The 22,918-nt window shown below is 32.8% G+C and overlaps 2 protein-coding genes across 5 annotated transcripts; one reads left to right on the top strand and one right to left on the bottom strand.

Annotated features, from left to right (window-relative positions):
* The first annotated feature begins 1,554 nt into the window (after nt 1-1,554).
* LOC120329770 (uncharacterized) lies at nt 1,555-7,602 on the top strand. Of its 3 annotated transcripts, none has more exons than XM_039396548.2 (7): nt 1,555-1,845; nt 2,514-2,693; nt 3,133-3,327; nt 4,244-4,295; nt 4,707-4,786; nt 5,589-5,764; nt 6,333-7,602. In XM_039396548.2, exons 1-7 carry the CDS (start codon nt 1,558-1,560, stop codon nt 6,574-6,576), a joined length of 1,215 nt encoding a protein of 404 aa, XP_039252482.2. In that variant the 5' UTR covers nt 1,555-1,557; the 3' UTR covers nt 6,577-7,602. The 3 variants fall into 3 exon arrangements, with proteins under 3 accessions (XP_039252482.2, XP_039252481.2, XP_077974799.1); XM_039396547.2 differs by having other exon boundaries at nt 1,555-1,866; XM_078118673.1 differs by lacking the exon at nt 1,555-1,845 and adding an exon at nt 2,214-2,343.
* Nucleotides 7,603-15,948: 8,346 nt separating this feature from the next.
* Nucleotides 15,949-20,764, bottom strand: LOC120330148 (uncharacterized). Of its 2 annotated transcripts, XM_078118734.1 has the most exons (5): nt 20,453-20,764; nt 19,521-19,583; nt 18,834-19,042; nt 18,192-18,392; nt 15,949-17,743 (listed from the first exon to the last, which is right to left on the bottom strand). In XM_078118734.1, exons 1-4 carry the CDS (start codon nt 20,742-20,744, stop codon nt 18,195-18,197), a joined length of 762 nt encoding a protein of 253 aa, XP_077974860.1. In that variant the 5' UTR covers nt 20,745-20,764; the 3' UTR covers nt 15,949-17,743; nt 18,192-18,194. The 2 variants fall into 2 exon arrangements, with proteins under 2 accessions (XP_077974860.1, XP_039252928.2); XM_039396994.2 differs by having other exon boundaries at nt 15,949-18,392.
* Between the last annotated feature and the right edge of the window lie 2,154 nt (nt 20,765-22,918).

Below are 22,918 nucleotides of genomic sequence, written 5' to 3'. Positions count from 1 at the left end.
CCTAAGAACGGATTGCTTCGTCATCGAGTCCATAAACTCGTCCTACTCTTGTGGTATTCCTACAACGTGTGAAAAATAGTCATCAATAGTGAATAATCCGAATTCAACATATCGAGCTCCCATAGGACATTTGGAAGCGCTAATGTGTCCTTTTAACTGTTGCACATCATCGATCAATAAACGATTAAGTCGAAGGAAATTCTAAAAATGAGTTTTTTAGTTCAGTTTTCCAACTGGTGACTATATATTTGCGGAAATAAATTGTTTTGCATACACTACATGGGTATAAATACCGAGTAATACGAAAGATGAGTAAATATATTACATAAAACAAGAAAATGGATGGAATGGTTTCTCATTTGTAGAAAACCTCCCAAGAGATATGTAAGTAGGGTTTAGAAATTTAAATCTTGAATTACGAGTATTTGATAATGATATGACGCAAGTAATGTAAAAGAGATTAATCGATTTGCAAGCATTATGAAACACTTATTATTACGGGAACCTCGACAGAAAATTGCCGTAGCAATTGATTGTTTAATGCTGTAATAGGTATTAATTTGCCCTTCTATTGGAAGGGACAAAGCGATTCAGTTTATTGTTTAGAGAATTATGTTTATATCGACTGTCAAGCGCAATTTTGTATAGTGCAGATTTTAAAATGATATTTATCAAAATAACGGTTACAGTATTTGCAGTGTAATAGAAGGCAAAATCAGAAGCATCCGTATTTTTAATATTTATAAATTTAGAACATTTTATAAAAAAAAAATCGATTCAGTTCAAGTTTTTGTTAAGAGGTCTGTTGTTTATATCAAGTGTTCATGACAACTTGCAAAATCGTGTAATTGTGTTTTATGAATGATATTTATTACGTGAAAATTAAAGTAATTCCAGTCTAATTGCTGGAGGTTAAATCAGTGCCATCAGCTGTAATATTTGTAGCGGTATAAGTATTTTCAATACCTCAAATTCAGGAATTGGGAAATGTGAAAACTTCCTTACGGAATGAATATCATTTAATGTATTTCAAACGAGGTAGGCATAATCAAACAAGTTACAACAAAGCAGACCGATGAGATAATTATTCCAGATCTATGGGAATTATAAGAAATAGTTCGATTAGCATGTAATTGTAATTAAATAATCTGAATAAAAAGTTCTCCGCCATACGGTTATGATAGTGCGATTCGCATATAGATTAATGGGTGTAACATAATAAAATGTGAAGTGTCGTTACTAGAGAAATTGCTGATCTCACTTATCATGAGGCTAACAATAAAAATTTCAGAAAAAGGCTTTGCTTGGGTAAAAATTTATAAGCCCCATTCATTCATTCATTTACATGGGTATGAGCAAAATTGTGTATTTAGTGTTATCTATAGAAATACTTTTGTAAGATATTTGAAACTTTTCCGTGATTGTTTATTAAGATACTCTTTTTCATAGTTTTCTATATGAATGATATAGTAACTGATATAAGAACTATCTGTTCTTAAATTTCTTGCACTTGAATAAAGTGATAACTAACAAAATCTTACTTTGAACAGTGTCATAATGGATCATAGTGCTTTAATGGTGAAAATATTCACGGCTCTTGCGGTCAATCAGATATTTTGTCACGGAAATGTCTTCTGCCCAGATAGATGCATATGTGGGAATGTTGGAAATTTACTTACCGGGAATGATAAACAATTTAGCCAGAACGAAGCACCATCAATTAAAACGGATGATGTGAAAAAATCAGCCTTGGATATTTTACGAAAATACCACTGGGATTATTATCTACATTCCGCGGGATTTTCCATCATTTGTCCTTCGCATAATTTCACATCTATACCAAAGGTACTATATTATAAACCGAATGTAAGTTATAATTAAGGAAATCATTGGGTCGTTTCAAATTCGATAATTTATAAACAGTGTCAGATGAAGTGTTTTAATCATTAATTTTTGAAATATACACTTTTACTAATTTACTTTTCCCTATATAATGTTTACTGAGCTTCGTTCCAGAAATACGTTGACCCCACTTGCACCCGCGATTATATATGATCCGGAAAAAAGGGGATCAGGAATCGATTAATCATTACTTAGATAAAATAATACAAGCTACTATTGATGACGTGCATTACATTTCTTATTTTATTTTGGAATTTGTCAAACAGTTATGTGTTAGACTTATATAAAGCGTGTCATGCTAACGCAGCTCTCGTATAGTGACATAGATATATTTTAGGATTTGAGAAAACCTCTTGTTAGTGAGTTAGATACGAAGGAAACCCGTTATTAAAATTTGAAATTCCATCTCTGGTTAGATGTATTATCACCTAGTGATATGTGGTAATTTCTATACAACTACATTTGATGTATTTTTCAACTAAAAATAGAAATATGTGCGAGTACTAAACATAACGTGACGTCTCTGCGCATCATCCCGAAAGATCGTTAAATATATAATAAAATTTCGTATGCGAAATATGATCAAATTGCTATTGTCTGTTTGTATTTAGAATGCTGAACGTATGTCCGGATCAAATCATCATACGACGTCAGTTCTTGTGTTACGTCACGGACTTTTGAAAGGCATTAAGCGTCATGATCTGCCAACTAACCTTCAAGTCGCAGATTTCTCTAACAATCAAATTACGCACATAGACAACAATGTACTGAATGGATTGTTACATCTCCAGGTATATTGAATTTATAGTTTAAATAGCATGAATGAAAAAAACTCTAATGTTACTGTACGTAATTTTCTTGAGTTGTTCATTATAAAATTGAGAATCCAAATTAATATCAAAATAATGAAATAAGATATACATACATTAGTAATATATATTTGAGATACGGGACTTTGACGGCAGCGTATCAACATTGGTACACACTTTATACTTTGTCGTATCACTCAAGACATCCTACAGTTCAGTTTCACTGAAATATTTGTTTTTTGATTTAATTTTCACATTATAATTCAACGATGGAAAAAAAAAAACAGATAAAACAATTGAAAATAAATTGTTTTTCATATTTTATTATTTTGCAAAAGAATACCTTCAACGTTTTAATGCACCTGTTATTTTTAAAATCAATATATTTATTTTAAGATAAGTTATAATTTTGCTTATATAGGTTCTGAATCTTCAGCACAACTCATTGAGTCGATTTTCTTTGTATGCGGGAATATTACCTTTACCTCGATTGCGTTTGAAGCATCCTGTGATCTTAGTGAAGGAAAATCCAATCCAATGTTCATGTGATCTTTCCTACATAGTGACACAGCATTTGGGCAGAGAAAACTCCTCGTGCTTGAATATGAAAAACAAGGTAAAAATGAAAGAATAAATTTTTCAATTGATGTCATACTGACTCTTTATTTTGTACATAATTTTATAATCACCAACTTTCTTATATAGTTGCCACACGATTTGAATGTTGATTTCTGTACTTTTGTGTGAATTTAATGATTCAGAATTGTTGGCATTATAGTCCAAAATCCCATGTTCTCGGAGTGCATGCACTATTACATCAGGAACACTCTGTAAAATAAAAAAGTTGAGGTCAACAACAGAATTCAAATGAACAAAGTTTAAAATAATATTTATTAAAGCAACAGTTTCTTGATGGGAAAGAGTTTGCAATTAGATAATTTAAATTTTCAGAAGTTGACAACTCCATAAATAATTATAAATTTCAGCACGAGCAAACAGTCGGTAATTGTACTAGCTTTAATTAACCTACGCTGGATTTATCTAATATCACGCCCATTCTTCGGTCAATTGAAAAAAAAGAATAAATAGGAGAGAAGGTCACTCGTTTTCACCGTGACACTCAATGGCCGAGATTAATAATCTGACGATTGCACGGAAAATGTTAATCAAATTAACTAATTAATAAATTATATGAAATTACATTACAACCTTTTTTGGGGGATTAATTTGTTTTTATTTCCTTTTCAATGATCATCATGCTTTAAAATGCTATTTAAAATACAGAAAGCTCAGATGCTCAATTTTTGAAAATGTAAAGCGTCAAGTAATCTAGTAACGCTGTTTTAATTCTGTAATTGGCCATTTCCCAATTGAATCGATCAATAGTATACTTCATAAATTTTCATGCTTTACAATATTCTACCTATTTATTGCCCATCATGTCGTAGGTTAAGGTTGTAATATTTAGGAAACGAACGTTTTCGTGTTCCAAAGACGAATTTAATTTTAAATGTTCGTCATACTATCTTTAGAGTCAAGACGAAGAAGAATCCAATGCAACCAGTACTCAGGATCAATATTCAAGTAAGCATTTGAATTATACGACAAAGTGATAAATATTTAATCGAAAAATGGTAAAACTCGAAAAAGGATGCTCCTGAAGTAAGCGCACCAAGATGTCGCATAACATGAACCCTGACCTGGTACACAACCTAAGTTCAGGTGGTGCGCCATCCTGGTGCGCATACTTCAGGAGGTTCGAAAAAGAATTACAAATACTTGAGAAATTATTTAATCGCGATTATAGATAGGAAAACTTCAGATTTGATTAGATTACGTTTTGACCTTAACGCATAATTTCATTGCCATCAACAGTTTCGCTATATATATATTTCTTTGTGTTTCATCTTTAGTAGAAACAAAAGCTGAACAACAACACTTTCAATCAGGTTTTGTAAGTACCAATCGCTAAACATTTTCATTCATTGTCTTTAGATGTTCAGATAACAACGGTTCCTCTACTTTTTCTACGTCACATTGCAATAGAGATGGTCTCGTTCTGCATGAATCCTAAGGTAGAAAAGATAGTTGTCTATATAGTACAAATGAATGTAACTTTTTCAAAAGTCACGATTCAACGTTTTATTATAATCATATTGCTGCTTATCTCTTGTGCGATTGATTGTGTTTCAGTGCAACTAACTATTTATCTTTCCTAATTAAGTATATCGCTGGTAGGCTTTCTGTTTGTAAAACACAGTTTCACTGCAGCCCGATGCTATACACAATCGAAAGTACAATGTTCAATATTAGAACATAGTTGCCTCATAATGGTATCATTGTGACTTTGCCTCAACACAGTTGTCGTCATGGTTACTTAGATTGTTGTTGCGCGGAGTCATTTTTTGTTATTTTTTTGCTATTGAAACGCGCGACTGCAGGGTATACCAGGTGGGCATGGCTTGACGTATTTATTTATTTTCAAATTCCTTATTTAGTTCGACTTCATGATATATTATTTTCTTGTTAGACTTTCTCATGCGTGCCGCTAATGCCGCTTGTGCTTTTTGATTATAAATTGTAATTTGAATATCAAGTGTGCTTTGGGTATGGTTAGAAAATAAACTACTGATTACTGATTTGAGCCAGTCGGTGCGCAGGCATTTAGTGAGAATGATGTATAAAGAGTGAATGCTAGCTAGATTTTCTGAGTGATTAAAGAGTCTTGCCACAGACTAACACAACTACTATGTACACTAATGCAATTATATTTGATAAAAATATAATTGTTTATCGTGCGGCAAGACTCTCGCAATCACTAAGAATACTTTTTGTAAGCAAAATTTGTATATTCAAGTTTTATCTGTTCTCTTTCAGGTTTCATTTTCCCAGTTTTTTACATCACAAGAAGCCGAACTTCAAAGTTTCATGGAAGACTATGAAACAAGAGAGATACCTCCTCAAGTGAATAGACGACGAGATTTGTATCGAGATTATTTTTATTTTATCAAAAACAAAGATGACGTCGAGAAGAAGGAAGCTGATCTAAACAAGTAAACATATTTTATTTAAATTATGTTCAAAAGCCATACTACGGACAAGTGTTGAGTTATGAAGTTTGAGAAATTGAAACATACTGTCATTCCTCTAATCAAATATACATATATAAATTCAGACTCCATATATCTTCGCTCATAGCTAGATGGGTTTGTGGTCTGTAATACTACATATGTTTGATTTGATATTTTAAGCCTTAATGCACATTCCATTTTACGACAAAAATTATAAATTTTTTGTAAAATGGATTTTTTATCATAGTGTCGAACTGAATTTCACTATTTTCATCATATATCCCTTCGCTGATACCTCTTATTTAGGGATACAAAAAAGAAAAACACCTTGTTTCATTTAGCTCGCCAGTTATAAGATTCTTTCGTCGTTACTGTTTCTACTAATAGTTTAGGACTCACAATCTCGCCTTGAACATTTCTGAATAGCAAAAATCGAATATAACCCAAACCGCACAATGCTACTCTGATTGGATGTTGCTGAAACTTTACACTAGTCTATTAAATTATAAAATAAAGTTGACATTAAGTGTTGTTTATTTTTTTTTACCAGGACTGCGAGGGCAAAGAAATATCGGTCCTGGACAATTGATTATCCATTACTGATTACTATGTTTGGTTGGTTCCTCATGGTCTTTGTCGGACTCTCAAAATTCATCAAAAGTAACTCACTGGATTATGAAATGCATAAAGATTATTTATTGAAACTAGACGAGCAAGAGAACGAAGTTGTGGGATCGATACGAACACCGAAGAGCAAATTATTACGGGAAATGACGATAGATAGTGGGAGATGATACAATACAGAGAATTCGTTTATTGAGCAAATGTCTCGAAGCCACAAGCGAAAGTTTTAATTAATCAGAACTGATTCACAACAAAAGCAAACTTTCTGCAGTGAAATGAACACAAGACAAGCATTTGTGTGTTGATCTTAGACTTAAGTCTATAAAAATCTACTGTTCAAAGATTCGTTTCATATGTATTGAATTCGAAAATTTCTATTTATCTTTGTAAAACTAGTAATTTGTTATATTCTGCAAGTTTCAAAAATGTATAAGTAAACTGGCAGCAATTTTGATTTTGCATGTCAGTGACATCAAAATATTCAATTTTTAATTAAATATGCTTTTTGAATGCGTTCATTTTGAATAAAAATTGAAAATAAAAAGCCATATTCACAAAATTTTGTCAATTGTTTTATTTTAATATATTTAAATTTACCATAAAAATATTTATTTTATTTGTTGTAAGACATGAGTCACATTGGTTTATGAGTTTGAACAGTGTATCTATATATCTATCGTTTTGAATATATTTTTAAATTCTCAATATTGTTGTACACAGCTTCTATATGCAATGAAAATAAATCAAACTTCTACATTTTTAATATTTTAAATAAAACTAATTATCTTATCCGAGCAGTGATGAATTTGCGCAGATAACTTTACTTGCCAGTCACGTATATATCACGTATATCATCTATTTAGGAATATTCAAGTATAATTTCTTATTTTGAAAATTTCCATTATTTTAAGTTGAGCTGCGCCATTTTTGAGTGTCCACAGTGTAGTCAGCTGGCTTAAATTGGATCTCTACTAAGATCTCTATTAAGCTAAGAAACTGCAATTTTCCTGTCGATGCTTTAATCTCGAAAACGTTATCCAATTATTCTTAATAATATTGACATTTCGGACGAATGTAGTTAAATCTTCTATCTATGTTCCAGACTAGACAGGACTAACTATAAATTTTGCAATGTTTGGCAAAAGTAATTTCATTTATTCATGTTATTGACTAAATAGTGATATTACAAATGCAAGTGCCAAATACTTCTCCTCTCATAAAATATTCAAAAAGGAAATGTCACATTTCTATCTACTGTGTATTACTCATATTTTGTTTACAAGATCGTAGACAGGATTGCTAAGATGATTATCCAAAAGCAAGGAAATCATGAAATATTTAAGGCTATTTGAAGAAAAAATCGGAAAATAGTCAGAAAAAATTGAATTACGCCATAGTCTAATCTGGCATTAGCAATGATTGAATGTAACGTTTATTAAGCCTATTCTATATTTGGTTTATATTAGACATACAGTGTACATACGGCTTGTTTTGCTAAATTGCTGGGATCTTATGTACAAAGCCCCTGCAACTATTGCAAAAATGTGAGATTTGAGAAAAACACCCCCACCACGTTTTAAAATGAGAAATTAGTAATTATTCAGTTGGGGTTACGATTAGCATTAGGAATGATATGAAAATTTGATTTCTAAGCGCAATCTACATTTCTGACCAAATCTGAATAATCCTAACCATAAATGAATAATTACTAACTTTCTTATTTCGACCGTTGCGTGGGTGTATTTTGGCGGGTCTTTGTACAAATATCCACTTGTTGTTGTCGATGTTCTGAGTGGATGATTTTGTTCGAGAAATATCGCTTTTTTAGACATAATGGCCCAATCCATTTGACTTTTAAAAAAAAATATATTATTTTATTAAAGATAGAATAAGTTGCTAAAGGACTACTTCATTTTTTTAATTTCGTTAACAAAAATCCTGATGTTCCACTCGGAGGTATACAAAGTTAATTCAAACTTACTTCAACCTATTATACCGTTTAATTGCATGCATCCGCATAGATGCACAAGTGAAATGAGGGCATCAACTTTTAACCTAACTGATCGCGATGAAATAGTTATCTTCTATATCTCACTTTTTCAAAAAGATAGAATTTTTTACTAAAGATAGGAGAAGTTTTTAAAAGACTACTCTTATTTCAGTTTTTTCAATTTCGTTAACAAAAATCCTGATGTTTCATTCAAAAGAATACAAAGGTAATTCAAACTTACCTCAACTTATTATACAATTTAATTGTATGCATCCCTATACATGCACAAGTGAAATGAGGGCATCAACTTTTAATCTAATTGCTCGCAACAAAAAACTGAAATAAACTGTTATCATTCAACTAGAGTCAAACTGCACTATTGACGTATAATATATCGAACCGGTTCACGTGATCAGTTGCCTATTTTTCAAAAATAATTATTAGTTATCTTCTATATCTCACTTTTTTAAAAAATAGAATTTTTTACTAAAGATAGAAGTTTTTAAAAGACTACTTTTATTTCAGTATTTTAATTTCGTTAACAAAAATCCTGATGTTTCACTCGAAGGTATACAAAGTTAATTCAAACTTACCTCAACTTATTATACAATTTAATTGTATGCATCCGCATACATGCCCAAGTGAAATGAGGGCATCAAATTTTACCCTAACTGCTCGCAACAAAAAACTGAAATAAACTGTTATCGTTCAACTAAAGTCAAACTGCACTATTGGCGTATAATATATCAAAGCGGTTCACGTGATCATTTGCTTATTTTCAAAAATAATCGAAAGTTATCGTTTATATCACAATCATAAATTAGTTATGAGTGTTGTTAAGATCCAGCGCAGCCATTTAGAATAAAAGATCGGGTAAATTCCCGAAACCGATGACGAGTGACAATGGAATGAAAAGAAAGTCTGACCGTCAAAATATATAAATAAAAAAAAAATATATAAAAATAAAAATCTGAAAATGAAAACCTAAAACTATAGGCGTTACAGATTTAAACTGATTATGACTACCTACATCCACGTAAAGATGCGGTTGTGAGTAATTCGACGTCACAAAATAGAAAATATAAAGAGAAAACATTCGGACAAACTTTTTCGATTGTAACATAGTAATATAACATAATAAAATAACACATAATAAAATAACATATAATATATTTATAAATTTATAAAAAGATACATAATTTGCTCTTATCGGTCGGCTCGACTCAGTTGACAAAAAGTACGGTATATCATTGGAAACATATCTCGAAGCCGTGCATTTCGCGTGACACTTTCTACCAATTGAGTGGAAAAGCAAATCTTTTGTCAACGTAGACCAAGAGTATAAAAAAAATCTCGAGGCTTTTCATGGTTATCTTCACCGCTCTCAAAATGAAGATTCTCTTTCAATCATTTATCGTGAAAATAATTCTAGCTTTCAGCACAGCAATACTTTTCAAAGGTCAGTTAAATTTTTAGGATTATGATGATTTTCTGCTTATATCTGACAAAATTTTAAAATATCTAAATTGGTACGCCCGAAGTATGTGAATCAAGATGGCGGACACCTGAACGTAGTATGTGTACCAGGTTAGTGATAGGCCATAATTTCAGGCATAAATACTACGGGAGTGACTTGGCTAGTCCTCGAACTCGTTATAGAACTAAGAAAGAGAAAATTGGAATAAAATTATAGTCGAACCCTAACCTGGTACAAATATTACGTCCAGGGTCCGTCATCTTGGTTTACATACTTAGGGAGCACCCTTAAGTTAGCTTATGATTGACTGGGAATTAACAACATAAGTGTTTGAATTATAGCTGAAAGAGCATAAATTTAATTACTACATTTTAAAATTAATGATATTATTATATAAAGTTAGGCAAACGTTCATTTATTTAATTATTTTGTATTATTCATTAAATTTGAGATTTGCTTTTATGAATGGCAAATTATATTTACAAAATATAATAGGCTCGTAATCTAGCTTTTAGTGTGCAATAAACAAATTGTTATTCACAAATATCAAGAACTATCAGCTTCAAAATCATTTTGTCACTTTTTGGATTATGTTTGGTATTCGTTAATTAATAACTTTCGCATGTCACGTTTGCAATGCAGTGTAATAGAGTTCATTTTCCTATCACATTTCTGCGTTCAGAATAGTATAACATAGGTTGGTATAAGGTCGTTGGGTCATGGCATCTATTTACTCGAGTGACTGATGCACTAAAAAATACCGCTTCATAAAAAATGTCACTTTATTTATCATCGAATTAATATTTTTGATCAGTAGTGTATCAGCTGTGGCCGATCTTGTGTGCAAGACATATACCCGAAATTTCGAGCAAAAGTTTAGGATCACTTCCCTTATAAGAAAACCTTGGCTACCATTCCTGAAACCCGGCAATTTATATCTTGAGTTTATATCTTGCGTAACCGCCCATACACTTCACTTTCACATTTCATACAGTACTCTTGAAATGCTATTTCATCATGACTATTTTCAATTAGACTGAAACGAGTTCAAATGAGGTCACGAGAGGTCCAAATGTCATGAAAATAGGGTCTCAGATGAACATGAGAGACCAACAACAGCCCCTTCTCTATGAATACAAAATTGGCAACCTGTTCTGTATTTGAGTAGATATTACCCAAAAATTGTAATCGAAGCAAAAATGCAAACAAATAAATAAAAAGAGACGGATAAATAATTGAATTTTTCCGGTTATGAAACTTTGAAAAGAACGGTTCTATCGCGTAATGTAAAAAATGCATTGAAACTCTTTTCTGCATCAGCAAGGCAAAAAAGCGAGCAACTTAAGTTTGTGTAACTTAAAATCAAAAACATTGCGTTTATCACGAAATCAACCAGTACCGAATGCGTTCTGGCATTCGTACTTACCACTCGAGATGCTACTATGACAATCGCAGAATGAACAGCAGAGCTTTCATGAGTTGCGACAATGGCATCGTTTCAACCAACACACCTTGAATGTTCATGAGATAGATAGGTATTCGAGAATCGGATTGCTGCATCTAACTGGAACCAAAAAATCTCCATAAAGTTCAAAGCCAAACTCTATGGGGTCAAGAGTAACCTGAGATGACGTTAGGGACACCATCTCATGTGTCTTACGCTGTGCTGATGTGCATTCTAATGGCATGACTTATATAAGGTAGGGTTCTCATCAATTCTTGCTTCGAATGATGATATTTGGAGCTTTGGAGCTTGTCCATTGTTTTCAAGCTGTCTTCTATCTTCCGAATTTGTTCGATAGGCTTCTGCATTGTCTATAACTTTTTTCTCAGCACATGAAAGTCTCTAAAATATTGATTCGATTAGCGGAGTGTTTCTCATGGGGTATGCATCTCATGTCAGTTTCCTCCACGGCACTGTGGTCGGATAACGACACTGTGGCATCAGACGCCTTTGACCAACAAGTAATGGAAAGGCCGTCAGCAAGTTCGTAGAAAAGGCTCACAATGACTTGCAACGAATATGAAAACGATTTTTTTTTAAATGGCATCTTTGTTAATCAGACATCCAAGCATTTCTATAGATGCCACAGTCGCTCTTCTTTGACGCTTAGAATTTTTCAACGATCTTTCTTGTACGAGGCAAATTCTAAGTCAATTATTATAGCACCCTTCGTTGAGGAGGCATTAAATCTAAAAAAAAAAATGAATTTGAAAAATGCCTAAATCTTTTAAATTTTTTAATTAGAAGTTTGCGAATGTTTGTCATAACGTCAATGATGTAGTAGGTCGTCGGATCACTTGGGTCATTTGGAACCGAATAGTTCGCGGACGATGGCACTTTTGATTGGTTTAGTCATAAATCCTTTTGAGACAAACAGAGAAGCATCTTCTTTCCTAATTGCTGCCTTGCCCTCAATTTCTGTACACCTTTTTTGGAGTAAATGTTTTCAGGTTAGTACGATGAATAGTTTCAGAAAGTCAAACTGTTTTATTTATGAATCTTTCAGTTCAAAGTTTTTTGTATAAAATATCAGCATTTTTTTACATTGAGAAATTGTTCTCTGACGTTGATGGGCATAACGTCGTTACTGAGGAGAGGATGTTGTGCAGCCTTTTCTCTTTAGAGGGCATTTCAAACAGATTTTTGTTTTTCTGTACGACATTCTGGATAGATTTCGTGCTAGTTCCCTCATATGAAGGGCCTGCCTTACTAAATTCTCTCTTCACCTCTAGTTCATATGAGGACTTTTACTCTAAAAGTCGAAGACTGTTAAGAACATTTCCATATTTAGCTGTCCTTCCATCTTGCTTGAAAAATGCTTTCCATCCCAGAAACACTTCTTTCAACATCCGCATCCCTCTCAACGATCGGACATAAATTAAAATCCTTTCAAGTTGAGATTTCATCGTGTATGTTTTGTAGCACGAGTTACTCAGATGATATAAAAATTTACTCTGACAGACAACTTTCAGTCGCTTGCTTTCAACGCCTTCCTCAATTAATGGTGCATCCCAAATCAACTTACGTTCCTTTTCGGTTCCTACCGTTTTCTCAGTAGAAGTCTCGTGGCAGATTATACATTTTGAATCGCCCACATTCTACTAGAACGGTCTGGTCAACGACTTCAGTCGACACGTGCACGGGGCCATGTTTTCCGCGACATTGGACAGACTGCGTCCGAAGCCTAGCCTACTAAGGTCAGCTACCAAGAGCACAACAATAGGTGTGTGACATGTTAATCTGTGGCCTTTTGTTCTTTTTCACCCAAATAATATGATAGTGACAGAAAGAGGGTAAAGACATTTCATTCATGCATAGCAATTGTTAAAGATAATACAGATGGTATACACCTTGATCTGATCCATGGTGTCATTTTGTTATCTATCAAAGAGGTAATACGATTTTCCCTTCAGATTTTTGTGACCTTTTGACCTCTGGTGACCTCAGTTAAACTCGTATTACTCAAATAAATACATGGTATGAAATATCATGCCAAGGCTAATAATTTGTGCAATGTGCAAGATTGTTGAAATGAAAAACTAGATGTATGGTCGTTTACGCAATGAATAAATTCTAATTTCTCGCTGATTGCCGGGTTTCAGAAATGATAACCAAGGTTTTCTAATAGGGGAAGTGACCCTCTTCAAAACTCTTGCCCTAAATTTCGGGTAAAAACTTTGCTCACGAGATCGGCTACAGTGGATGCATTACAGTGGAAGGAGTTCGTGATGAATAGTTCATTATGAAATGAACTTTATTTTACTATCCAGCGCATGAATACTCGCAGTATTTCGCATACAGGTGTCGAACCTATATTATAACCTCGCGTGAAAATTTTAAAGAAATTGGTGCAGTAATTAAAGAGGAAGGCGATTTTTTAATAACAACAGGAAGTAAAGAATGACTAACAATATAACAGCAACAAAATGACAAAACGATTCATAGGTCCACACTAGGTCCAGTAAGTAGCCTAAGTCTTGTTTCCCACGGAATTCTGGAGAAATTCTAGATTATTGTTCAAAATGAAACACAAGTGTAGCGTGATAAATAACGTTGTTGCTATGATATTGCACAAATAAAATCAGATTTCGATATTTTAATTCGTGTATCTTTTATTTGCAGAACGGTCAAATATTGATGTCATCTGGTAAAACAATATCTCTTCCATCAGAATTATGGTATCCCACTAATCCATTGGAAGGTGAAACCCCTGAAACATATGTCCACATTCTCCTTCGTGTCAACAAAAATCGGAATAGCGAATTTCAGGGAATGTTTAATCAACAACAAACTAAGCAATGGCGAGGCGTCATTTGTGAGACATGAGATTGTATAAATACTGAAAATGAACTTTTTCCAATTCATTGTAAAATAAATTTCACTACTGGCTGACCTAGTAGAGATCAGTAACAGTAGCAATCGTGTCGTTAGTTATATTATCCAGTATGCTCCACAGCTTTTTATTTTAGGTTTTTTCTTTCAAATTTTCTAGGTGGTAAGTATTTTGCTATTAGCGATAAAACTATTTGTAATCAAGTGGTTACCTATCCATTTTTCTTCTATGCTTATGTGCCGGTGGGTATTATTCATATAGTGCAAGGATGCAGTAGTTGAATAATGTATATCCGAAAAAAGAAAATTCGAGAAGTATTCACACCTTATAGGGTGGTCTAGTCTAGACTCTAGGGAAATCAATGATTTATTCCCATCAATATTTGCGTAATTACATTTACAAAAATTTAGCAAACTAGGTTTCAACAAGCGAACCTGTAACTATGATAGAAATACAAGTCAAAAATCTGTGATTCAAACACCGTGTTTATCAGCTCAAACCGATGTAATGAAATTTAAGACGGAATATATCAGAAAGATAAGAATCATGTGTTTATGGTTGCTTGTCTGTAGGTCGTATTAGAAGAAATATGAGAGTGCACTGCATAAAAAAACATTTTATATTTCAGCAGCACTCGGATTAACATATGTTAAGTGCAGTATGTTAGGTGATGTTTACGTAGAATTTAACCCATTTTTTGCATATGCTTAGTTATTTTTTAATTTTGTTCCAAGTAGGGTTCTAAACATTTTTTGTTGGTGTTCAAAGAAAGATATATGAAAAACAAAACAATTTGCAAATGATTCTTCGTTGATGCCTCGTACGTTTCCAAAAATTGAGCACAATTTTTGAAATGAAGTTTGAATATTTTCTCGGGCAAGAATAAATTTTCAGTATACCGACAAAATCAGTAAGATAGTCAATGAATATCTTAAAACTATGACAAGAATAATGTATACGTTGGTCTACTCGAATTACCGAATAAAAGTCATTATTTATAGATGACTAATAATGAAACATCATAATTTACAAGTAAAATATAAGTTTCAATATATTTTCAATTTATTTAATAGAATCTGCGTATTCTCATATAATAGATCGCGTAGATTCCTCATTTCGTTTCCTTCAGAATACTTTTATTTAATGTGATTACTTTTATCATCATTGAATATTTTCACCTTGTGTTGTGTAGAAACATATAAATAGAATTGTCTAATGTTCAATAAAATCTTTAACACTATGTGGGGGCATTTTGAATTTTCTTGTCTATTTTCTGAAAGGATAATGTAGGATTCTCATATTGATTCTTGGTGTAAGGTAAGCCGAACGCAGCGTAATACTACTCCATGTCGAGTATGGGGTAAGCTATCCACCAGATAGTGAAAGCATTCAGCTTTATTTGTATCAATATACATTTTTACATAATTGTTTCAAATCTAATAGATTTCTATACAAATCTAGAAATAAATATCTGTATTTTTAAAAACTATTTATTTTGTTTATATGTTATAAACTTCTTTTTTTTACTTATTATCCCTTCTATATTAGTTGATTTTGATTTGTTCGATCAAATTTCGAAGATTTTGCTCTGGTATTTTCAATGAGTAATAGCGCGGTTACTACGCAAATTTTTGATATATCGAGTAGTTATCATACCCCCGCTTCACCAGCCTAGATGAACTAAATAAATGAAAAGCAATTTTTTATCTTTCGTGTAATGGGAAAATGAAATGAAATGATATAAATGAAAAACACTATGAGGGAGATATTCTCCAAATATAAATTAGGCAAGTACATCCTGGTATCATATTTGCAGGATGCTAAAACGATTTATTTTACAATTATCAAAACTTGAAAGATTGTTACATTTTTGAATATTTAACTAGAGTTTTCACTCAAACGAATTGTAATAAAATGATTAATAGGAAGTATGTGAGTGTTAGCTTCTTGAGAATTAGAAACTCATTATCTAGTATATATATATATTAAAATAATTGCTCTGATCAAAAGTAATTACTTTTGGGAATATATTCCAATACCGCTTTGCTATTACCTTATTACTACCCATTTAACGTGTATTAGTGCATAGGTTCCCAAAGTGCTCCGTACGAGGAAACCCAGGGGCTCCGCCAGCTATTCAATTACTTTACAAAATACTGACTTGGCTTATTTTGTATCTGTTCTAATAATGATAACAGTTTTGATCAAATTTGACAACAATATAGCCTCGAAATATGGAAAAAAGACGGAATTAAAAAATGACAATATTTATAAGCTGTAGCGCAGTCAGGATTTTTAAGAGGAGGGGGGGGGGGTGTAATCGGAAATTTCCGCGCAACATTCTTTGCGATTAAATAAAAACGGATAACGAGATTTCTGTTGCGTAAAATATTCAATCCATGACCGATGCAAGCATTTAAAGTGTCTTGTCGTAATAATTATGTGATTGTGCTCATCGTTACTCACGTTTGATTCGAGATTACTATTAGAATTACTAAAATAAAAGAATACTATTCTAAAATAACATAAAATCCGTGATAAACTGCCAAATATAAATAAGGTCGTATTTTTGCGATCTTGGGTTTTATCAAACTAGATTTGTTCTTTCGCACTCGAGATTATTTTTAAGCAAGATATCGCCGTTTAAAAAATCATAGGGTCTGGGCAAAATACGATTGATTGAAATTTATTTTATTGCATGCGGCTCCGCCAGTAGTTTCAGAATGAAAAAAGGCACTTCGCGCGCACAATTGACTGTGTTTCGATTTCGCAGTTACCGGTACTATGATGAATAACCAAAGAAAAACTAACATACCACCAAATTGTGCAATTTACGATGCCTATAAAAGCGTTTTTAATCTGACTTTAGTCTGCTGAAACCTAAATTACAGTGTGATATTCAATTTTAAGTTTTAATATTTTATAATGCCCTTTTTCAAACAGGAAATTTGAGCTGCGGATTTACCTCTTTATTACTTATTATTTTTATCATTTCGTCGCCGATGACCATAATATGGTAACATGTTTTTCACATTGAACTCATAATTCCCCACGAGAACAAAAAAGCTATTTTCGTCGTCATTGTGGAACAATACATATATATGCCCAGGGAAATTTTTGATTCAGGGAGAATACACACCGGCGTAAAGATGATAAAAAACACGCCATGCTGACGAAAGCAATTGGCAATTGTAACAAAATGCAATGGCGCACTTTATTAGCGGCTTTATAAGTCTTCCAAAAATGTCAAAAAAGAAAAGATTCGACCCCTAATTTATTAATATATTTGTCAAGAGTCCAATTTACAGCTTTAATATACATAATTTATCTTAGAAATTTAGATTTATTTATAACTTGTATTAACCATATTAAAAAGGTTTAGCATTTAAATAATGTAAAGTACTTTTAACTTACTCAATAATATTAATAGGAATGTAACAATCTTAACATTTCTTTTGGGGCTCCGTGAATAATATCCAACCTTTTCAAGTGCTCCGCAACACCAAAAGTTTCAGAACCCCTGGATTAGAACACTGAAATCAAAGAAGATATTACACAAAAAATATTCTAATTAGAATCTAAATGTATGTACAAACCGGGCAAGTATATTATCTAACGTTCTAAATTTTTTCGATATTAAACAAAATTTTTTTACTATAATTTCAACTTTAGTTGCAAACAGAGTGTTTTTACTTTCATAGCATTTTCACGAATTTCATGAACTCAACTACAAAATGTATGTGACTGTATAATGGCTAAATATCCAAATGGTTTTGTATACACTTTCAATTCTTAAATATTTTAATTAACTAGTCCAAATAATAACGTGTTGAAAATTGCAAAAATAGTGACAGAACAACAAAGAAGTATTTAAACGCTCTAGTCTTGAATGTTGCGTTGCATTCGATCCATTTCAAAGATTAAAGGCTTTTGTTATTGTTTTCAAATGGTGAATGGCAAAGGATGAAAGAAGCGTTATACTTTTCATATTTGGCAAATGACTCCGGCTTGTTTGTTGTCTGATTTGTCGAGATAATAGTCTATGTATCCGACTCTGTTGCTTGCAGGATTTGATTCTGAACTAAAAAGAATCGCCGTTCTTCCTGTTGATGCGTTTGGATATCCTGTGTGCCAATACACGTGCGGTGCCAAAGTCCCATCAGAAAGTGTAACTTGTCGAGTCTTGAAAAAAAAACGGAAAAAGTTTTATAGAACGCGTCTTCCTTCCGCAATGGTTTAGACCAATTCCGATCATTGTAGATGTAGACAAATCATTAAAATGTGTAACTAACGCTATTTTAAATAGAAACAAAAAATGATGGAAAAAAACAGAAAATATTTTAGTGTTTTCGTTTGTAAAATACATATGAAAGTTTGTATGTACATACATATAATGTGACTCCTCTAAAGTTTACGCACAGTAATCGAATACTTGTTCAGTATCGCCAAAGTTATAATAATTAGAAGGAAATAAGACCTTTTCATTGCACAAAGGTTGAATGAAAGCTACGACAATTCAGGACTCAAAATTATCAACAAATAATTCCGCCATTCTCATATCATTTTTTCTTATATTATTGCGATGTAACAAATTTTGCCATCGAAGCCTGCTTCAATACAAACCTTGGTATTAAAATTCATTCCTGTCCAAAAGTGTTCACTATCACTTGCAAGAGTTGCCAAATATACTCTGATTTTCTCAAAATGAACTCCGTCGAGAACGTCAGCAGCTATTCCACCGACAGCCTGGCATAATGCACGTCCTTCTACAGCAGTCATTGGAGATTTAATGGCCCAATAGCAGTTACCATTATGTTTCATTGGACAAAGACCTAAAAAGAAAATAATTTTTTATTTTTAGCAATAACATATCCAATTTTTAAATATCTTCGTAATATTTTATGAAATGTTAAATACATTGCAGACAGCTGATGAATATCACCTACAATTTTTTCTTTGAATCAGATGTCAAATACGTGGAGCAATTAAAAGGGAAAACATATTTCAGCTCTTATTTTTTCCGCACGCTAGATGTCGCAAATGAACTATCCAAAACTTTAGAATATTCATCGATATTTTTATTCATTGTATATCCCTTGTGACGTTCGCAATTTTTACTATTTCCGTAAAAATTCTGCACTGTACATGATTTTAAGTTTATAATAGAGTAAAGGGGAATTTACGACATTGAACATAGAATATCAAAGATTCCTATTTAGTAGAGCAAAAATTAAAAACAATATGGTCCCAATTAAATAATCGTTTTTTGATTGAAATTGTACTAAAGCACACAGCCAAATATTGGCTCACCTGTCTTCATTCTTTCACAGACATTCAGTTCACTTCTTATTTTTTTGAGCTCGTTTTCTATCACTGAAATAATGAATGAAAATGTTATTAGGAGCATGTTTCAGATAGACGTCATCTTTGAATAAAGGTTAAAACAAAAATTACCAGTATTTTTAGCACAATGTTAATTTTGAATTATTCTGCGAAAACAGTTGCTGCTATCTAATTTATCGATTGCAAATATTATACTTGCGATTCCAACAGAATTAAATATTATATTAGTATTTACTCAAATAAACCAGCAATCAATACGGAAACAGCAACTTTTTGAACAACTTCCGGGTGTGCGCCGTTGAAATATAGAGTACTTATACTACTACTCAAATAAGTCACTGATGTTTGATAAGGGCTTTTTGTGATATTACAGCACATTATCAAAGCTGTATACATAAATCCCATACCTACATTTACAATAAACCCGAGTTTAACTTAATCATGTCAATCAAGCGTTAAAGGGTTTCGAAAGCATGTCAGAATTATTGCCGAAGATTCAACTAGACACATTCAAGCCCCATTTTCACCTTTTGGACCAGATGCGTACATATGCATCGTTTTTTTTTTTTCAATGGTGGTGTTGTATCTTATAGCAATACTTGGTGTTAATATGATCTTTCCCTAACTAATCGGATTCGATTTTCAGTACTTAAATACGGAAATAGTAGCGAAAAAGCATTTTTTAAATTTTTCCTGAGGCCTACTCAGCCCGATATTTCCATCAAAATTTTTCTTTATATTTTATCTATTTGGAAACACTGTTCCGAAATTAGACCATCGTGACCACATATATGAGCATTGCTATATTGGTCATAAAATTTTAATATCATCGAAAAACGTCCAAAAACTTTTTTATGAGTTTCGCGTTTTTATTTTGAATGCCCTTCCATAAAGCTTACCTGTTATTTTTTGCTGTACCAGGTCCGCTACATGGTCGTAGTCTACACTGCCGGGTTCACCCTTTATCCCTTGGGGGCCGGTCGGCCCTGCTTTTCCAACTCTTGGGGTAACGTTTTGCAAATCACGTCTCTCTTGAGATCTGCTATTTCTAATGTCACAGTATGCTTTCATTTGTTCCGCTATATACGACAATTCGAAATCTTGCTCCTGCGCTTTCAATGTGGACGCCATAAAACATACGACTAAGAAACGAAACTTCATGTTTTCGAACGTATTGATATAGAGAACCATTACAACAAATTTTTTACCAATCTATATGCTTTGCAAAATAATAATTTTTAAATTTGAATGTTAGGAAAAGAGATCGTTAGTCTTTATTCAAATACAAATCGAGGACTCTTGGACTCTCACTCGAACAGCAGGCTTAGATCAGTTACACAACATGCGTATCCGATTCACGAATCAGTGTGTGTCATTGTGGATATAAGAACGTTGATTTAGCCTAATTATATGCGAGTATCACCACTATAGTCAGATATTATAGCCAAGTGATAGCTTACAGCTTAAGTTTATTCCAGAGCAAAAAGGAAAATACGTCACGCAAATACAGCAAAACTTAAAAATTTCATTTTATCACATATTTCGTAAGCGTCAAAGAACAGGTATATTATTGAGCAGAGGTGTGCAAACTGTGAGCTAAATTCGGCATAAAGAAAAAATAGTGCGGCCCGCGGATAAGCGCCAATTTTGAATGGTGTGCGGCATGAGAAAAGAGTTTTTTATTTAGTTTAATCTGGTACGTGCAAGTAATTCCAATCTATTTGCAACGCAAAGCCTATACCTGAGTCCAATTTATCATCAATGCCAATGATGTTACAATGTCTGAACAGCTAGCTTGTGCGAAGCCAACAACGCGAAACACAAAGCTGTCACTTGCTGAGCAGCGTGATATTTACGAAAAGTGCAGAGTATACGCTAATAAATTGGTAAAAACGGGTAATTACAGGTTAGGCATGTTGGTGTTGTCTAAATTCAGTCTAGAATAAAACAGACTTAAAATGAAAGTATTTGGAAATAAATCTTGGCGATTTTTACCTAAAACATTTCTACCAAGATAACTTTCCATATATGAAAAAACTCGTGGCCTCAAATATTACACTTTTTAGCTCAACATATTCGTGCCAACATTTTTTTTTTGAAATGGGCGCCATGATTTCTCCCTATCGATTGGTTCTGACAGACGAACACTCTTCGAAAATGGACCTCGAGTATCTAGAGCTTTCAATTCATGACCAGCAGAAAATTCCTCATTGGATTTGGTTAAGGACGATGTAACAATAAATTTGAACAACAGTTTTCTTTATAAATTTATGCGTATTAACTCGTCATTTCCGCAAGGACCCATAATAATGCCACAAGATCAATAAGAAAAAAGGCTATTTTTTCGTCCCCACAACTACTAGAAAGTTTATGTTAAATAAAGGTGCGGCCCGCGGTTTCACCCCTGGCCCTTCTGTATTAAAGATTGCACACCCCTGTTATAGAGCCAAACTTTCATGTTAAATGATGCCACATCTCACAGCTAACAGCTAACTATCGCTAGACTGAATGCAACTTTTTGTACTTCAAATTACTCCCACATAATATACAAGCTTTCAAGTAGGAGTTGTAAAAGCAAGAATGAAACAGTTAGCGACTCCTTGTACAACATGACTTATTCTTATACTTCCAATATTATGCCAATAGCGACTGAACTCAGACTTGACATGACAAACGTATTCTATCGTAACACACAATATTATCTATCAATCTGCATTTTGAGTTTATTTATCGATCCACTTAATTTCCTCACTTCGTGCAAAAATAAAAGACATTCACATTACAATCAAATTTGGCCGAATAACTTATTGATTTTAACTTGACATATGATGTCATTTCGGAAGCGAAACAGATTATGTGATTGATTACAATTCATCGGCTTAGCCATGTCAGGAGTTTACAAAGTAATTTGAAAAACTGTCAAAATGTACATTTTACTGTATTTAGTCTATGGTATATTTAATGGCAAATCTATCAATTTATTGTAACAGATAAAATATTTAGGGTTCATTTACTTACGTCCACTTTTTCATTTAGATTGGAATGATATGGCAATCTATATACTATTATATTTAAAAAATGCTTGTAGAACTTTATGACCAAAAAAGTAAAATGCATCATTATCATAAGAAATATACCGTAAACCTATTGACGACAGTTTTCAAATCTCGGTTAATTTTGCTCAAAATATTTGAACAAATCACTCAAAAACATTGATTCCCCATATGTGCCTATAATATCTTATTTCCTTTCGACTCAAAAGTTTTCTGTTTTTCTGTCTTGCCTCAAGTTTTGCCTGATATGAACGGCCTTAATGGCGTTTTATAAAGAACCCATGGCATCAACAAGATGGAGATACAAATTTT

This window comes from Styela clava, chromosome 12 (assembly GCF_964204865.1).
Source record: "Styela clava chromosome 12, kaStyClav1.hap1.2, whole genome shotgun sequence".
NCBI lineage: Eukaryota > Metazoa > Chordata > Ascidiacea > Stolidobranchia > Styelidae > Styela > Styela clava.
Note: the sequence above shows the minus strand (reverse complement) of the source record. Positions and strands in the feature narration are given on the sequence as shown.

Bases quoted from the DNA above. Each gene is read 5' to 3' on its own strand.
- LOC120329770 (XM_039396547.2), top strand. From the start codon at position 1,558: ATGGATCATAGTGCTTTAATGGTGAAAATATTCACGGCTCTTGCGGTC. The intron at 1,867-2,513 runs GTAAGTTATAAT...GTTTGTATTTAG, and splicing joins TACTATATTATAAACCGAAT to AATGCTGAACGTATGTCCGG. The intron at 4,296-4,706 runs GTAAGCATTTGA...CATTGTCTTTAG, and splicing joins TACTCAGGATCAATATTCAA to ATGTTCAGATAACAACGGTT.
- LOC120330148 (XM_039396994.2), bottom strand. From the start codon at position 20,744: ATGGTTCTCTATATCAATACGTTCGAAAACATGAAGTTTCGTTTCTTA. The intron at 19,043-19,520 runs GTGAGCCAATAT...TTTTCTTTTTAG, and splicing joins CTGTGAAAGAATGAAGACAG to GTCTTTGTCCAATGAAACAT. The intron at 18,393-18,833 runs GTTTGTATTGAA...TTTTTTTTCAAG, and splicing joins GAATGAATTTTAATACCAAG to ACTCGACAAGTTACACTTTC.